The 18,208-nt window shown below is 42.7% G+C and overlaps 1 protein-coding gene across 2 annotated transcripts in view; it reads right to left on the bottom strand.

Annotated features, from left to right (window-relative positions):
• The window catches only part of ppfia4 (PTPRF interacting protein alpha 4), a 58,512-nt gene extending 42,965 nt beyond the window's left edge, over positions 1–15,547 (bottom strand). For both annotated transcript variants that reach the window (XM_069710167.1, XM_069710175.1), the window contains exons 1-2: positions 15,194–15,547; positions 14,708–15,008 (exon numbers count right to left, since the gene is read on the bottom strand). In XM_069710167.1, the coding sequence (XP_069566268.1) occupies positions 14,708–14,965 (258 nt within the window). In that variant the 5' untranslated portion in view covers positions 14,966–15,008; positions 15,194–15,547. The remainder of the gene's footprint in view (positions 1–14,707; positions 15,009–15,193) is intronic.
• Positions 15,548–18,208: the final 2,661 nt, after the last annotated feature.

Raw genomic sequence — 18,208 nt, 5'->3', positions numbered from 1 at the left:
GGGGGCGGTTATGTGGAGTCTATATGTTTGTGTGTGTGTGTGTGTGTGTGTGTGTGTGTGTGTGTGTGTGTGTGTGTGTGTGTGTGTGTGTGTGTGTGTGTGTGTGTGTGTGTGTGTGTGTGTGTGTGTGTGTGTGTGTGTGTGTGTGTGTGTGTGATAACACTGATGTACCGCAGGGATGAAATGTCATTTGTATCGGGGAAGGAAGGAGAAGTGATTCTTGCCACATGACAGGAATAAAAATAACCTGATGAAGATGGCTATGATGGAATAGATGTGCTGATCTGGACACACACTTGGACACATTCCGACGATCTTGCAGTAATAATAAAAGCCCATTATCTGACACCGGAAACAATCAGCTCCTAAGAGGTTTTTCCATCTTTATTATTTGCTAATCATGAAAATATTATGCTTTATTATTCTGATGAATAAAAATTGTGAATAAAGTTATGCTCGCAGATAATCGAAGGAATCCCCGAAGGCGTGTCAGTTCAAATACTCTAAATCAGCCAGACTGGAAGGATTTAAGCAGCTGCTTATAGACGTTTACCAATCAAGCGGAAGAGCAGTGGTGCTGCATTAACTTTTAATCTGTGACTGACTGTGAAGATGGATGGCTTCTTAAAACAGCAGGAATATTTACCGTAACCCAACAGCTGGATCAAAAACAGGAAGTGCCTCCTTTAAATACAGTACATGCTTGGTCACATGATTACATCAGTATTACAAATGTGTAAAAGTAATATAAAATGTCTTGTATAGTTATTATATTCCAATCTACTTATACACTCCTCAATAAGTTGTTTATGCTAGAGGGGGTTTACTATTAGTAATTGGCAACCATGGAAACAGTATAATGTTACAGAAAGACAACAGACTTTCAATGTAAAAAAAAAAATGACTCTGTGTGTGTGTGTGTGTGTGTGTGTGTGTGTGTGTGTGTGTGTGTGTGTGTGTGTGTGTGTGTGTGTGTGTGTGTGTGGCACATGCTGCGCTGCACCCACTGCCCTGGCACAAAATCCACAGTCAATCTGGACCAATTTGAGCACTGATCTGTGGGTTCCAGAGAGTGTGTGAGTGTGTGTGTCTGATGTATGTTCCCTCCAGGGAACCCCACCCCCCCCACACCACCACCACACACACACACACACACACACACACACACACACACACACACACACACACACACACACACACACACACACACACACACACACACACACACACACACACACACACACACACACACACACACACACACACACACACACAACTAAGCTCATGCAAGATGGCATTGAGAAAACAAATAGAGAAGAGAAGAGAAGAGAAGAGAAGAGAAGAGAAGAGAAGAGAAGAGAAGAGAAGAGAAGAGAAGAGAAGAGAAGAGAAGAGAAGAGAAGAGAAGAGAAGAGAAGAGAAGAGTAAAGAGAAGAAGACCTTGCCATTCGATTGCTGACACAAGACGCCGGCTGAGAGAATGAGACATAGAGAGAGGAAACACAGGATCAGATAGAAGAAGAAAAGGATGTGACTGAAACTGGAGAGGCCGAGGTTGGAGAGGAATATCGGAGGATGGCAGCAGCAGTGGAGGTGGGGGAGGGGGGGGGCACTGTCTGATGCAAGCTTCAGAGATTTATATGACCTTTATGCAACTCATCTACAGGCACTTCCTCTCCGTCTCAGTCCTTCTCCATCTCTCATTCATACGTGTCTTCATTGCCACACACGTTCTCTCATTTACAAGAGGAAACATGCACACCAACTCCTCCCCTCACTACCATACTGTTGTACAGCAAGAATCTGACATTTTATTTTTATGTTGCTCCTGTGATATCTTAAAGGATATTAGCTCACAGCTGTTACATCTGGCAAGTCATTACTTTTCCGAGGTTGTGCATTCGGTCCTGATGGCATTATGATACTTGACAATTTAATTTTAAATAATATATATATGTACCAACATGGTGTCATATTTATCATGCCAATTTGTTTCAGTAGTTTGCTTTGATCCCCACTGTTACATACTGAACACTGTTGGCCAAAAGTGAATGTGCAAAACATGCAAAAAGAACTAACATTACCAAAAGTTGGCTTTAGGTCTGATGCAAAAGGAAAATCTTTGTGGGATGTTTTAGGAGTGACTTATTGATTTGTAAAGTGGAACGATTTGCAAGCTTGCACATTGTGTTCACTTTTCACTGGTAAAGAAGTTAAATATGATTCACAAAGAAAAGTCAGTGAGGCTCATCGGAGTGGAAATTCTCCTATAAATGGAGAGGAAGCTGAAGTTAGAGGCACCTACAGAAACTCGAGTTTTCGTATAACCCTCAGCAGTCATCACGTGACACAAGCAGAAAAGAAGCCACTGAGTAACCCGACAGGTATTTAATCAAAAACCGATTTCGCCCATTTGCAGTTAAATTCTCAGTCGAAAGCAATTTTCAGTGTGCTTAAGTTTTTTTCCGAGCTTGTAAAGTATTTGCAGTGAGAAATTTAAGTTGTTTGAAGACATCGGAGAGGCTTCGCTCTAGCACGCTGTCACTGTGACTCCGTGTTTGATCAGTTTAAGTCTGATTGTATGTGGGCGAGACAGAGAGAGACGGAGTGAGTGAGAGTCAGTGTGAGCAAATGAAAGGGCCACTGAAGTGTGGAATTGAGGGCAAGAAGAGTCGTTGCGGGGCATACGATGGTGGAGAGGGAGGAAGGCAGCAAAGTGTGAACGATGTTCTTGTATCGCTGGGGCGGCCCACGTCACAGCCCCCATTATTTTAATGGGGCACCGTAATGCTTACTGACCTTCATCGTTGACAGACAGAACTGGCCATGGCGATGATGGCTTGTGATGTGCGTGCGTATCGGCTATTCAGACAATTACCATATTGGGGGCGTGGTGCGGTTCAAGGTATTAGCATTGTAATCAAATGTACCGCACAGACTTTACAATGCATTTAGCAAACTGCTGCACATGCATACACACAGGCATAGGTAGGTATACCCTCAAATAAGCATAATGTAATGTTCCCAGGCTTGGGAGATGTAAGGACTCATTGGACTTCCTAGTTTAATGAGCTGATTTAGGTCAATTAAATGCACGCATGCAATTACTAACACACACACACACACACACACACACACACACACACACACACACACACACACACACACACACACACACACACACACACACACACACACACACACACACACACACTTCCACTTCCACTTGATTTGGTATGTTAATGAACCCACTCCAGAATAAAACTAGATTTTGACATTCATCTAGCCTGGCCTTATCTAGGTCAAATCCGATAATAAAATCAATCAAACGCTATGTACAAAAAAAAAATACCGTGTATGAAGAATGTGGACATTTGAGCCCCAAATCTAACTTCCGAGCAAGCGGTGCTACCGTCTCATGCAGTCAGAGCAAAGCTGTAAGTACAGTGAGCGAGCATTGGAGATATGAAGCATTATCTGACAGAACGATAGCTAACTAATAGACCTCTCAGCACACACGCTTAAAGTCATCACCGCTGATAAGACAGAGAGCCAGGGAGCACCGGAGAACAAGAGACAGGGAAACTGAGAAGGAGGAGAGTGAGCCTTTGAAGAGAGAGAACAGATCAGTCCGTTGGTAATGTTAATATGAAATCTTCACTCAGTCAACTAAAGTGTATTCATAGACAGCTGATTTCAAACTACAGGTTCTTTTGCTTTACGGAAATCAAGGAGACACAAAAAACAATTCAAACTTAATATGATAAAAAAGAAGTAAAAGATAATAGGAATAGAGAACTTGTCTGTGTGTGTGTGTGTGTGTGTGTGTGTGTGTGTGTGTGTGTGTGTGTGTGTGTGTGTGTGTGTGTGTGTGTGTGTGTGTGTGTGTGTGTGTGTGTGTGTGTGTGTGTGTGTGTGTGTGTGTGTGTGTGTGTGAGTGTGTGTGCACACGCCTTTGAGTGTCTGCACCAACCCACGTGTCTGTGAATGGAACTGGAAGTAAATGAATAACAGATTGCAGCTGAGAACTGAGGCATAATGTAGGTGGTGCTGAATAAATGGGTCTTGATTTAATACTGACAAGATGATATAAGAGTTTTTCTGTGGATGTACATGTGCCAAAAATATCTTATTAGCTCTTCCAGTGTGTGTACTTAGTGAACTCCTGCAGTTTAAATCAGCTTTGGGTGGTGTCTGTTCTGTCGAGAGAAATCAGTGCATGTCGTCCTGTGTAGTTTGGTGTCTGTCCAGACGTCCTCTGAGCTAGCTAACATCCCAAGTCTGCGTGTGCTGTGTGTGTTTATGCACATGCATGTGTGGCGGTGCACCAGTGTGTTGTATCAGCACAGTTGGACACTGACAATACTGGGAAGTGATGCCTCTGTGTGGGCAATTCCTCACCGGAACCATCCTCTTATGTAAGATTTCAGTACCTAGCATCTGTTTACTGAGACTAACTAACACAGTGCTGTACAAGGGAATGATCTTATTCTATGTTTTACAGCATATGACCCCTTTATGGAGCATCTGCCATGTTATTCACCAATTACATAAACATATTCAGACATGTGCTCCCTATCAGGTAATTTCAAGCAAAGGTGACTCGTTAGAAGAAAAATACAAGAAAGACTTTCAGTGTCTTTCTCTGCCAATTAAAACCAAGTGAACTGTGTCTTGTGCGTTCTCTGCACTTATCCAAACCACTTTTTTAATTAAAAAAAAAAAAAAAAAAAAAATTCAAAGGACATAAGGCAGTTTATTGTCATTGTAAAAGATACAACGACATGTCATGCACTTTAAAGCCGCTGATGCCTGTGTTTTATCTCTTTATATATTTATTAATGTCTTATTTCAACTTCAACTTTAACTTCAACTTTATTTATATAGCGCCAAATCACAACATAGGTTATTTCATGGCACTTAACACATTCAAATCCTTACAGCAAGACTTTACAATATTATACAGAGAAACCCATCAATTCAACAATTCCCACATAAGCTAGGAGGGAGAAAAAAAAAAACCATCCTCTTTAAGGGAGAAAAACCTCCAACAGAGGGAAGGAAAAATTCCCTCTTAACTGGAAGAAACCTCCGACAAAACCAGGCTCGGAGGTGGGCGGCCATCTGCCTCGACCGGTTGGGGTGAGAGGAGAGCATAGAGAGAAAAGGACAGCATAGAGATAGAAGAGAAGAACTGTTGGTGGAGACGACAAGCACAGGGCAGAGACATGCAGCTCCATGACGGGACATCTGCAAAAGATGTTTAATCTTAGTAACGTCTTGTTTTTATCTTAGTTGGTTTTTTTTAATACATCTTTTACCTTGTTCTTGCTGCTAATCTGATGAGTTGCCAACTCAATTTTGTTGTATCTTTAATAATAATAATAAACTGCCTTATGTCCTTACAACCCTAACTATTTTACATTGCAGAGCAACTTCCGGTTCCAGGTACTGTACTTAAAGTGTGTCAACCCCTGTATTCAAAAATAAGTTTTAGATAATAGGATTAATGCTCCTCAAATTGATCTTTTTATGTATATTCTATATATTATCAAAGGATCAAATGTTTTACTGAGCTGTTCTGGTTTTATTGTTTGCAACATTGCTGTTTACAGTTACTTCTGTGGATTATATATTCAGCTCCCTTACTAGGCACTGATGCTGATCAGTCTGTGCTTGAGCGCCTGTGTCAATTAAAACCAAGTGAACTGTGTCTTGTGCGTTCCCTGTACTGTTGGATTAATGTAAGTGAAATGTGGAAAAAATACCGATAGTCAGCCTTCGCCTGTTTAATCCATATGTTTTTCATGACTGAGTGGCTTTGAGTATTCTTCTCTGGTGTGAAATTTGTTCAGGCAGCATTGAGGCCACTGCAGGTTGTAACCAGATGGTTTAAAAACATGACTCCAAATCAATGCTAATTCTGATCTGCTAGATGTGCACAGAGCCAATTAACACATTAGCCAGCAGCTTATCAGCAGTTTGTTTGTTTCATTATATTGCATGTTTGTTGGAGATTCATTGAAATTATTGACAAATTATTTGCGACTGTAATGCTGGAAAATAGTTTTCATATCACTCACATTTGTGTTGCTTAATTAGTTAAATATTCGTTAATCAAGAATATTTTTCTATTGTAGGTAAAGGTCACAAACAAAGGCTCTTTCATGATTCACATCCTAAAACTGATACAACACAAATAATGAAATAAATACAGATAAACACATTTAAGTATGATGTCTTCACAAAAAAACAGAAAAATTATATCACGACAGCCATTTGCTGCAGTATATACAGCTACATATTTATTCCACCACTGTGTCCTTCTAACAAATCTGGCAGTTCACTTGCACTGCCATGCTCCAACAGATATCCGTGTGTGTGTGTGTGTGTGTGTGTGTGTGTGTGTGTGTGTGTGTGTGTGTGTGTGTGTGTGTGTGTGTGTGTGTGTGTGTGTGTGTGTGTGTGTGTGTGTGTGTGTGTGTGTGTGTGTGTGTGTGTGTGTGTTATTGACAGTCGGCAGCGGGGGGTGTGTGCTATGTTGCGAGACACTGACAAGCTCTATTTCATGGAGCAGAAGAAGCATTTTGAAGTTCTTTAAATCCCTTTAAGGGTCCAGCCGGGGACTTAGCATCTGACGCCGCTGCCTCCGCTGCTGCTTAAGTCTCTTGCTGTGAAAAACTGGGGTCTAAAAGAAACCACCGCTACACCCCCCTCTTAACCCACCACCCCGCCCACCCACTGTATATGCATGTGAGCATTTGTGTGTGAGTGTGTGTCTTATAGAGAAATGCGGTTCTCTTCTGTATCTTTGCACGTGTGCTTGCATACAGTTTTCCAGTGTATAACCTCGATGTTTATAACCTTGGTATTCAATAACCTCCAACATTTTTGGAAACACACATCCCCCTCCTCCAACCTCAGTCCAGCGTTCACACCCCTCCCCGCCCACCAACGCCTTTTCTTTTATTCTGAGGGAGTTGCAGGAGAGAAAGCGAACTGACAGAGTTCCAATAGCATAGTTGTTAGACATGGCAGGGCCACTGTGGGCTTAACTGCTGGCTGGAAAACTTCATCTCACATCCCCCTGCTCCTCCTCCTCCTCTTTCTCATTCCCTCCTTTCTTGCCTCCCTCCCTTCTTACTCGCGTCTTCCCCTCTGGTGGTCCTGCAACTCCAATCACTCTGGTCTTATTACCAGAGAGTAGGAACTCACACACTCACACACACAGACACAGTGGCTTTTCGTTCTTCCCATTACGAGAGCATGTTCCTCGCTGCTGGGGACCGTCAGGTACGCTTGATTCAGCTTTTTTCCCGACTTACTTTCGTTCTGTCTCCTTTTGCTAAATCTTACTCTCTCTTTGTGTATCTGTCCCTCTTTCCCACCTTTCCTCTTCCTTCCTTCACTTTCCTTCCCTCTCCCAGACAGCCAGGGGGACAAATTGGCACCCGGCTGAGCTAAATGTGCCTGGTGCTGAGAGCCAGATGGTACTGGCAGAGGGATGGAGGGAGCGAGGGATGGATGCTACTGAGAGATGGAGCGTCTAAGCCGTGGCGTGGCACAGCAGCGTGGGGGGCCGCTAGCTTTGCACACTAATAATCTATTAGTGCTCAGGGGCCTAGAAGCTGTGCACAGGCCCTTGCCAGGGGACAGTCCGACCTGTGCACAGCTTTGGTGAAGAGTCCAAACGGGAGGACATACAGGAGCAGGGATTATGGAGTGACTGCTGTAGAGTGAAAAGAAAGAGACTGACAGATGATGTCAGGATGCAGCGGTAGAGGAAGAGAGGATAAGAAAGGTACAGGGATAGGTGTGATGTCAGTCAGCTGCTGTGAAGTAGATATGCTGTTAGACCTACTTCTCACTTCTGAGTTGTTTTTCTCCATCTCAAAATTATGGATGTGACCACAATAATGAGCAGAAACTCTCTGACGGTTCTCCCAAAAACATTTAGGCAAAGGCATGCAATTTATTTTTTACACTTTGGATCTTATATTTGTACTTTAGGCCATCTTTTAAATCATTAAAAAACAGCGTACTGACCAAGTTAATTGCTGAGATCTGGGAATGAAACCAAAACTGCAAAAAAGTGTAACAAGGCAAGACACACTATCAGTCAGATGACCACACAGGTTTTAGTCAAACCCCTTGGTTAGCCCATTGACAGGGACAACAAACAAACATTATCTAAAACGTCCATCACAGTTTGACATAACTTAACATGGACATGCAGGTACTACAGATGCTTTAGGTTACAAGGCTACCCACTAATAAAGTGGTTTAAATATTGTAGAAAAGCTTTTTTTACATCTCACATTTTGGTCATCAAACTACTCAAACATCGTTCTCCATCTGATTTCACCGCATTTTTCAATCCCAGCACATAACTTGGTGAGTTCAATGTCATCATAACAAAATGAATTGCTGGGCAAAGAAGTAAGACTCAATTAATGAAGCGACAACATTTTTCTTTAAAAATGGCTTTGGTTTATGTGAAAATCTTGTCAAGACAGAAGGTATTCAGAGCTCCCATTGGCTCATAGGGGTTAAGATACTGACCGTGAGGCACAATATCTCAGCTGCAAATCTAAGATTGCTCCACTGTATGTAGTAAGGGCTCAAAATGACCCGAAATGCAGAAATAAGATGAGAGATGGTTTGCGATAGGAAAAGTATAACTCTCTCTCACTGTCTTGCTCTCTTTCCACTCTCTTACAGGCTATCTTGCTGACATTCAGCTGCTCAATTCATGCTCCACTTTCCTCCACATCAACCTAAATTCCTGTATTTGATGCTTACATAACACATAGCATACAATTTGGGCTTCAGCAGCAGACCAATGAGATGTGGTAATTTTTCATCTGACTTTGCCCACCCTCTTCAATATTCCCCTATCATGGTGCACAAAGCTGCCTCAGCCATTCATGCATAAGCAACACGAGCTGCAGGCGCACTCGCTCACACACATACAAACACAGACTGAGGACGACATGTAGGATGTGCGTGCTGACATTTAAGAAAATACAGTATGTGTTATTGTTTCTAGGTGGCTGCAAATCTGTAGGGCTGCAAGCAATGAGTTTTCATCTCCCGATAATTATGTTGCTGCGTGAATGAATCGATAGGTCCACAAAACATCAAAAATGACATTCACAGTCTCACAACAAAACAAACGGTGATGTCTTCAGATGTCTTTTTTTTCTGGTTCATCCAACACCAACAGTCCAAAATATCAAAATATATGATTTACCATAATGTAAGATTAAGAAAAGCAGCGAATTCCCAAATTTAAGAACATAATACCATCAGATTTTTCTCTTGAAAAATTCCTTACTGAAGCAATTTATTACCAAAATAGTTGGTGATTAATTTCCTCTTAATGGATTGCTTTGTTGAAAGTGTGCATGTGTAGTCATAAGCTCCATATACCGCACAGGAGAATCTTGGAGTTCTTCTTCTTTTCTTTGCAGTCTAACATATATTAGCTTTGACACTCATTCCCTCTCACACCGTACCTGTAAACAAACCACAGCTCTGGTGCAGTACAGTATGGCTGAGTATCAAGCCTGCAAGGCTCTGCTGGCCTTGGTTCAAGTAGTGTGAAATACCCTGCTCCGTTTTAGCCGACCCAACCATTACCACAGTAATGAGGGTATTAAGTCTATATGAATATTCATTGCAATACTGGTAGTGATTACGGTCTGAGATCAGCTTCTTTGTCCTTTATTAAAGCTAGTGATACATATAAACAAACATCGAATTCCCACTTTTGTTGCTAGTCTTAAGTTTTCTTTGGTGCTCTGAGTACTAAATCATACCGTGCCCTAGTTATTACAATATATTTTGGGAGGAATTTATATCAGACCAGAATTTTTTAAGTATATGTAACTCTTGTTCTCATTAATTTGACTTACAATGTACGAGACAAAGAATACCTGACTTTGTATTTATAATTTCCTCACCACATTACAGCAGAACTACTCCTCAACCCGTCTTTTATTCCTGCAAATTTTCATCATAAAATATCACATAATTACATTCGGTTACAAGCCGAGCACGACTAAATCTTCATTTGGACCAAATGAGTCCCACAGTCCACACTCTATATCAGGACAAAAACAAGCCAAGTAACACAGAACCCCATGGTCACTGTAACAGAGCTTCAAAGGTCCTCTGCAGAGATGGCTGAACCTGCCAGAAGGACTGCAGAACTCCTTCAATCAGGCCACCATGGTAAGATGGCGAGGAAGACAACCTGCTTGGATCTGGCAAAATGATATTTAAAGGACTCTGAGAGTGGTTTTGGGTAAAACTCCAAGCCTTATGTGTGGCAAACTCATAGCATCATGCTAAGTTGTTGCTTCTCAGCAGCAGGGACAGGGAGAGTGGTCAGAGCCGAGGGAAGGATGAATGAAGCCAAATAATACATAAGACAGTCATGAGAGAGTAAAGTGGCAACTACACAAAGCATTCAGCAAGACAATGATGGAGTGGCTTCAAGACATGTTTCTGCCCAAACTTCAATCCTACAGAACACCTGTGGAGAGCCCTGAAGATGGAAGTTCACAGAAACTTCCAATCCAACCTGACAGAGTTTGAGAAGATCTGTCAGAAAGAATCAGATAAACTTCACAAATCGGGAGCAAAGACGATTTGAAGCTGGACTTGCTGCCAAAGATGTTTCTACAAAGAAGTAAAACAATAGTTTTTTAAATGAACGATTTCAGTTTTTGATTTATAATACATTTGTAAATGTTGCTAAAAGCAAGCTGTCACTTTGTCATTATGGGTTATTGATTGAAGATTGATGGAAAAAAAAAAAAATTCATTTAAAATGAATTTGACAACACAATAAAGTGAAGGGGTCTGACTGTTTTCTGAAGTGACTGGATGTCATAATACAGATGGAGGGTGCTTTGAAAAACAGTGAGCACTGTGTCATCTTGCCTCCCATGCTAGACAGTGTTGTGCTGCAGGCGAAGGTCAGCTGCAGGAGTAGGCGGAGACGAGAACTGTCTGAGGGACCAGTTAATGGACTCGTGGGTTACTGATGAGTTTGATAAACAGAGTGTGAAAGAAGAGGGAGCAATAGATAGAAGATGAAAGCAGAAAGAATAGTTGGAAGAAATAAGAACAAATAAACGGAAAGATGCAGAGAAACAAACACTGAGGTGAACTATTGGCACATTTAGAAGATTCACCGACTTTATAACTTCGTTACTTTAAGCAGGACAAGGATGGAGACTCATAAACTCAGAGGCACGGAGCTATGTGTGTTTATGTGTCTGCACAAGGGTAAGCCGCAATCAGTGCTGTGAGAAGTCAGAGGACAGGTCCGTGGTATGTGTGATGTCAAGTAAACAACCAAACTTTCCAAAGCTTATTTACATGTGTGTATGTACTATCGGTGTGTATCGGATATCAGTGGAGACTGAGAGGGAGGAATTTTGAAACAGAGACACTTGTTTTGGAAGGGCAGCGAGGTGTGTGTGTGTGTGTGTGTGTGTGTGTGTGTGTGTGTGTGTGTGTGTGTGTGTGTGTGTGTGTGTGTGTGTGTGTGTGTGTGTGTGTGTGTGTGTGTGTGTGTGTGTGTGTGTGTGTGTGTAAGCCTTTATCTCTGTGTATTTGTATGCTGGCTAAAATAGCAAGTGTTGTGTCTGACTGGAACAGGTGTCCAAACATCACAACACATACTCTCACTGTCACACATACGCATGCACGCACACACACACACACACACACACACACACACACACACACACACACACACACACACACACACACACACACACACACACACACACACACACACACACACACAGACAGCATCACAAATTTATCTATCTATATATCCATTGATCCATCTGATAACATATAGAAGTATATACATAAATAAATCCATTTAAAAGAGTGATGGGTGAAGAACAACTTGTTTGGAAACATGGTGTTCACTCACTATCTGTCTTCTCTGCATTACAAACACACACACACACACACACACACACACACACACACACACACACACACACACACACACACACACACACACACACACACACACACACACACACACGCTTGCTTTACGACACATCTCTTTTGACAGTGTCAGAACAGTTTTCTTCACACAGAAATGCAACAATGTGTTTGTGTGTATAATATAACCATCCATGTGCATGCAAGCGTGCATGCCTGTGCGTTTAAATCCTGATTTGTCTATGGGTGAGCCCATCTCTGAGGGCTGTATTAGAGGCATTATGCACTGTAATGGGCTGACATGTTAATCTGAAACTCTATTCTCTGTAGCTAATGAACATATCCATCCTCGTCTGTGCGTGTGGGTGTGTGTGTATGTGTGTGTGTGTGTGTGTGTGTGTGTGTGTGTGTGTGTGTGTGTGTGTGTGTGTGTGTGTGTGTGTGTGTGTGTGTGTGTGTGTGTGTGTGTGTGTGTGTGTGTGTGTGTGTGTGTGTGTCTGTTTATGTGTGTGGTAAAATGGCTATGTTGTCCCATTTTTATGACGCTGCTGATGCGAACATAAATTTGAACATTGATGCCAAGGTGACAGGGGTTTATGTATATTTTAACAACGCAAACACTGAGGAGCGCAGAATTTTGAAATGCTCACGCAGTTTGTTTGCACATGTGTGTTTAAGTGTGCATCTTTGAAAGGAGAGACATAGATCTGACAGTTCTGGGTCAGACCAGTCCCATGGAGTCAGGAAACCTACAAAAGACATAACAAAACACACACACACACACACACACACACACACACACACACACACACACACACACACACACACACACACACACACACACACACACACACACACACCGAGTAGGTGAAGATGACAAATGTTTGTTAGGCAAAAGAAAAGAGTTCTTAGATTGGGGGGGGGGGGGTTGCACTGCCGTGCCAACATACATCAGTGTGCCCCTGAGGAGGGCGGAACACATATGCGAAGAAAAACACTGCTGACTGGAGGGCTACACAGCAGAGGTGGCAACACAACACAAAACTGTGATGGTGTATTGTAGTCGAGGGAATAAACACAGCAGCGATGCTCATGTTGAGCGCAGCCGCGAATCAGCCTAATTACCACTGACACATATAGGATAGTGGGGTCAGGAGCACTGCCAAGCGCTACAATGTCGCTCTAATGTATTCATCACACCCCAACTTGAGATATCAGAGACAGCATGTTATTTCTTCCACACTTCCCCCTTCATCATTACAAAATGCACTCTGCAATTTCCAATAATGCATCAGGGCCAGACAGGCCTCATTCCTCAGCTGAGCAAAGCAAAACTGAGCAGAAATCAATCTTAGCTGAGATTTTCTCTTTTCTCCGGATTGCTTCATCCACAGTCCGTTGCATCATCTCCCCACTCTGGAGATGACCACTGGTGGGTTTGCCATGTGTGGTGCTCACGGGTGTGTGTGTCTGTGGTTGGTCTGGGAGAGGGAGTGAGAGGCAGCCTATGGATGTGTACGCCAGTCATACATGTCTGCATAATGTCCCCGAGGTCTGTGACTGTGTAACTAATAGTTGTATTATTACTAGAATAAAACATTACGCTGAACCAAGCAGGATTAGAAAACAAGCATGACAGCCGCTTCCCACTCGCTCATCTCACCCTCGCTGACACACACATTCACACACAAACGCATGCAGACATGCGGGCATGTGTGGAAGCTAGCAGCCCGGGGCCATGTACACTCGCAAGCAGCCATGTTTCTTTCACAAGAGGCTGCAGCGAGCCCGACATCGTCAGCATGGTGCTCTTCCTCGCTCTCCCTCACACACACACACGAACACCGTGCTGTGACATCATGCCACACATTTAGACCGGCGGGTCAGAGGGTAGCACAGCTTTATGTGCTGAGGCTTCCTTGTCGTCATGCTCAGTGACTGCAGCAGCCCCATTTCAGCTCTCTTTCCTCTCAAATACACATCCGCACACACAAAGGAGACATGAAAGATTTACAATCAACTCCTTTTAGTCCCATAACCACTGACAGGATGGTCACCGCACACAGAGGCAGCTCTACCCTCCTCTCTCTCTCAGCAATTGTCTCAGACCTAGCAAGTAAAAAAACATCTACTTCCCACCCACCTTTCAACCTACTACATCACCTTCCTTCCTACTAGACATTTAGATCCTCCTTTCTGGCACGCTGCCACTTGTGAGCTTTTGAACTTCAGTTATTCTCACTGTGATATCCCAGGACATGAAGGAGTGTTAGGAGGGCTTCCCCAGCAGAGGTTTCTCACAAAGAAATCTTAGACCATGTAAGTGTTAAATTAGATTTTAAAGCACTGACCATTTCAGGAGAGTGCCTCAAAATCTGCTAATATAGAGCAAGACCAACTTTGCTCATTGAGCCCTCACCATGTCATTAATATGTGCTTTTGTGGTGCATCCTCTGGATCAAATTTCCATTAAATGAACACAACCCACTTAGCCTGGAGTTTTCGGGTTCAAAGAGTTGTGGGGTCCAGCTGGTTCACTCAACCTGAATTCAAGAACATCACTAATAATAATCCCCTCATAAACCTGCAGTATAGACAGTTCGATTCAATATTATATATCATAAGAAATGACTAATTATGCAGAGGATGCTACTTTTCTAGGAGGAAACCAGGGCTATCTGAGCCCACACCACGTCCAGACCCTCCCCCTTCAAAGGCGGCTGCTCCTCACCTGAGGCAGCGCGGCGTTGATCTGCCGCTGGAGCACGTCCCTCTCGTGCAGCGCCCCCTGCAGCTTGGTCTGAGACTGAATGAGCGTCTCCTGAGTCTCCCTGAGGGACTCCAGCAGCTTGTCTCTCTCGTCCAGCATGTTGACCATCAGCTGCTCGAAGTTGGCCTCCTGGTCAGAGCCGTTTGGGACGCTGCCGGTGCCTCTCGGAGGACCGGCCGAGTCTCCTTCGTTGATGGTCGGCATCACCTCGCACATCATCTTCCCTCCGCTGTGGTCTGGGCAACGTTACAGGACCGCGTCGCTGTCGGGATTAAGAGGGGAGATGTGCGGGTCACAAGCCTGATAAATAGACTTACATTAACTGATAAGAGGGCCTATTAACGCCCCGTAGCAACGGACCACCACAGCAACCGTATACGCACCTTATTCCCATCATATTATATTTCTCATGCATCAAACGCACTCTTTAGCTTTCTATCGCCATACCTAATCAGAGTGACTGAAATGACGAGATGATGGTTGACCTTTCATCCATATCAACCGGCGTTTTTTCACCCCGTGAGCAGATCCGCCCTGCCCGGCGCGCCATGCACTCACATGTAGAAATCCCGGCGTGATATGATTGACAGCTCAGAGATATACTGGTACGTTTGGAGGGGTGGTGCCCGCGAGCACGACGGAGATCATAGTACATTGGCAGAAAAAAATAATAATAAAAAAAAACAGATAAAAAAAAATATATCCGAGGGAGATCGGCGTCCTTATTCCTGTGGAGAGTGAGAGCGGGTCTTATCTGCATCCGCCTTCTCCGCTTCCATCTCTCCACACCGCCACCGAAACGACGCTCACTCCTCCCACACACAGCCAGTCGCTCTGTCACAGACACACACTCGCGCGCTCACGGACGCACGCACGCACACATACACACTCGGGAATTTGCAGTTGTCACTACCAGACTACAGCTCTGGAAATAAAGGACCAACTCCCCACTATCAGCCTGTAAGAGCCTGCACCATATGCGCCTGCAGACCAGAGGACTGGAATTAGCTGGACGGTCATTCATGTCATCCAGAATTACCATAATCCTCTACAGTGACCTATGGTTGTATCATGCTACAGCTGTTTGCAGCGATTTGAACCTGAATTGGTGAAATGTAATTAACTTTACACATCAGCGCCACTGAGCACGTTCCTGGCCTGACGGCTGCTGGCCTGACGGCTCCTGGGACATGATGCACGTTCCGGTGGCATCAGCTTGACCAAGCCAAAGAGGGAGGTGGCGCACCTGAAGTGCGCAGCGCACCCTGCAGGATCTGAATCGAACCCGAGAGGTTATCAATCGCAGAAAGGGCAGAGAAACAGGCGTCACTCTGTGCGGTTACACTGTATTGCACATGTCTACCACCCTGAATGATCAATACGGACAATGATGAAGAGCTATTGGCTACCTCATCTACATGTTTCTGGATGTGTTGCAGTGGCCAGGACGTTGTTTGCTCTGATCTTAAATAATGTGAAACAGCACTAATAACGTGCCTCTCAGTTGGGTACAGCCCTTGTTGCTCTGAGGCTGTAGAAGGACACGTAGACAGACTCCTGTGACCATGGTGGCATACAAAAATATCCACTGTCCAAAATCTCCCTTTATTCATGGTAATGTATGTTTTTCTTGTCACAGTAAGTGACAGGAGGAAGCAGTTTCTGGGGCTGCTTGGTGGTGAAAATGGGGGATTTGACTTAAATAATAGAAGAGTCTTGGGAGATCTCCCAATTGCTTGACCTTTTAACATTTTTATGTTTTTTAATGTTTATTTCTGGTGACTTCATTGTGCAATATTGTGACTTTTACCCTTTATAAGCTAATATTAAAAAAAAAAAGAAAAAAAAAAGTGCATTCTCAGGTAAAACAGTGTTTGAATCATACACAAGCAGCAGTGCTGATATAATTAATAATAACTTTGAGAATGTGATCAATATAGCCTACTTTTAAAAACAACAAGCTTGTTTGAACACAATTGCTGGACATAACTATTTATTCATGATGCAGTAACCTTTGGGCCGGGCCAAACTACAGGACAACAATTCTTCTTTCCACATTTGAATTATAATTTGAATAGTAGTTTTAAATCAACTCTGTTCTTTTTAATTTTGTTATTCTTGCATTAACTTATAGAAAAGATGTAGTCCTCATGCCTCCTTTTAAATCATCCATGAGCTTTAGCGATACGGCACTCCATAGCTGTCCCAAATCACTATATTGAAATCCATAATCTGTGTTAAATTTAAAGGAAAATCAGAACTGAAACATGACTGGATGAAAGGTCTCATCTCAAATAGAGAGACACATAGCAATAGCCTGCATGTAAAAGTGGCAACCAAAGATAACACACTTACTGAGCATGGTCAGATTTGTATTTAATGTTGAGATGAGGCTCTGTAGACATTTGCTGACTGGTATAAAAGTAAAACTGGATGTCACTGAGATAACAGATAGATAATCTTACAGAAGGATAACTCACAGGCAACTTAATTGAACCCACAGAGTTCTAAATCAAATGTATTCTGTAGTCTATTTTCACCACCCAGAGTATGAATGAGGTCAGAACCCTTACTAATATTTAAAAACCTGAAAAGTTAATGAACTTCTTTGTGCCACAGCTCATTTAACTCAAATTAATTTGTCATTTCGATACCTGGACAATCACCAATGTTCTATATTTTCTTTCTCGGGCTTCCGCTCACCGTCTTAAGACATGCATGTTGGGTTGATTGGTGGTTTTAAATTGCCCGTATAGGTGTGAATGGTTGTTTCTGATTTGATCCTGCGATGGACTGGCGACCTCATATTTCACCTTTAATGCCAGGCATGCTTAGAGTTGGTCGAAGCTGTGATGGTTATATGTCGCCCCCTCGTGGTCATACTGATTCTCTGCGAACCCACTTCTGTATTTAAGATGTATAAACTTGATGTATATTTTTCAGAACACGCACTTTTAATAAAACTAGTAGTATTTCAATTTGAGCTCTGTATTCTTAACTCTCTGACCGCAACGTGAAAAGAAAAGAATTTATTCGGGAGGAAAATTTTTTTCCAAATTTGTTCGTTCATATTTAGATTTTTTTTTTCACTTCTCAATACATATCAGTATGATTCCTTCATTTGACCTTAGTGGACACTTGCAAAAATGCCCATTCATCTTTTTGCCAGTAATTAGGCTCGTAGGATTAATGAAAAGAATTGATGAGGACAAAGAAGTCATTTCATTTTACATTTGTGATCTAAAGTTTATTAAAAACTGACTGGTGTAATTATAAGGAGTTTTCTTAATTTGAAAGAAAGGGTAATGCTTGCTCAGAACTTGTTTTGTAGGCCTACATGATTTTCAAGACTCAATTTAAAGCCAAATTACCACCATCGATGTGTAGGTGGGATTGTTTTTAACTCTCAATGGTGGAGCTAATGGGCTGGAAGAGTAACAAAGAAAATCAGTCTTATTCTTA

This window comes from Brachyistius frenatus, unplaced genomic scaffold (assembly GCF_029030835.1).
Source record: "Brachyistius frenatus isolate BFR_SWC_R1_liver_20210118 unplaced genomic scaffold, ASM2903083v1 Contig_4, whole genome shotgun sequence".
Classification (NCBI taxonomy): domain Eukaryota; kingdom Metazoa; phylum Chordata; class Actinopteri; family Embiotocidae; genus Brachyistius; species Brachyistius frenatus.
Note: the sequence above shows the minus strand (reverse complement) of the source record. Positions and strands in the feature narration are given on the sequence as shown.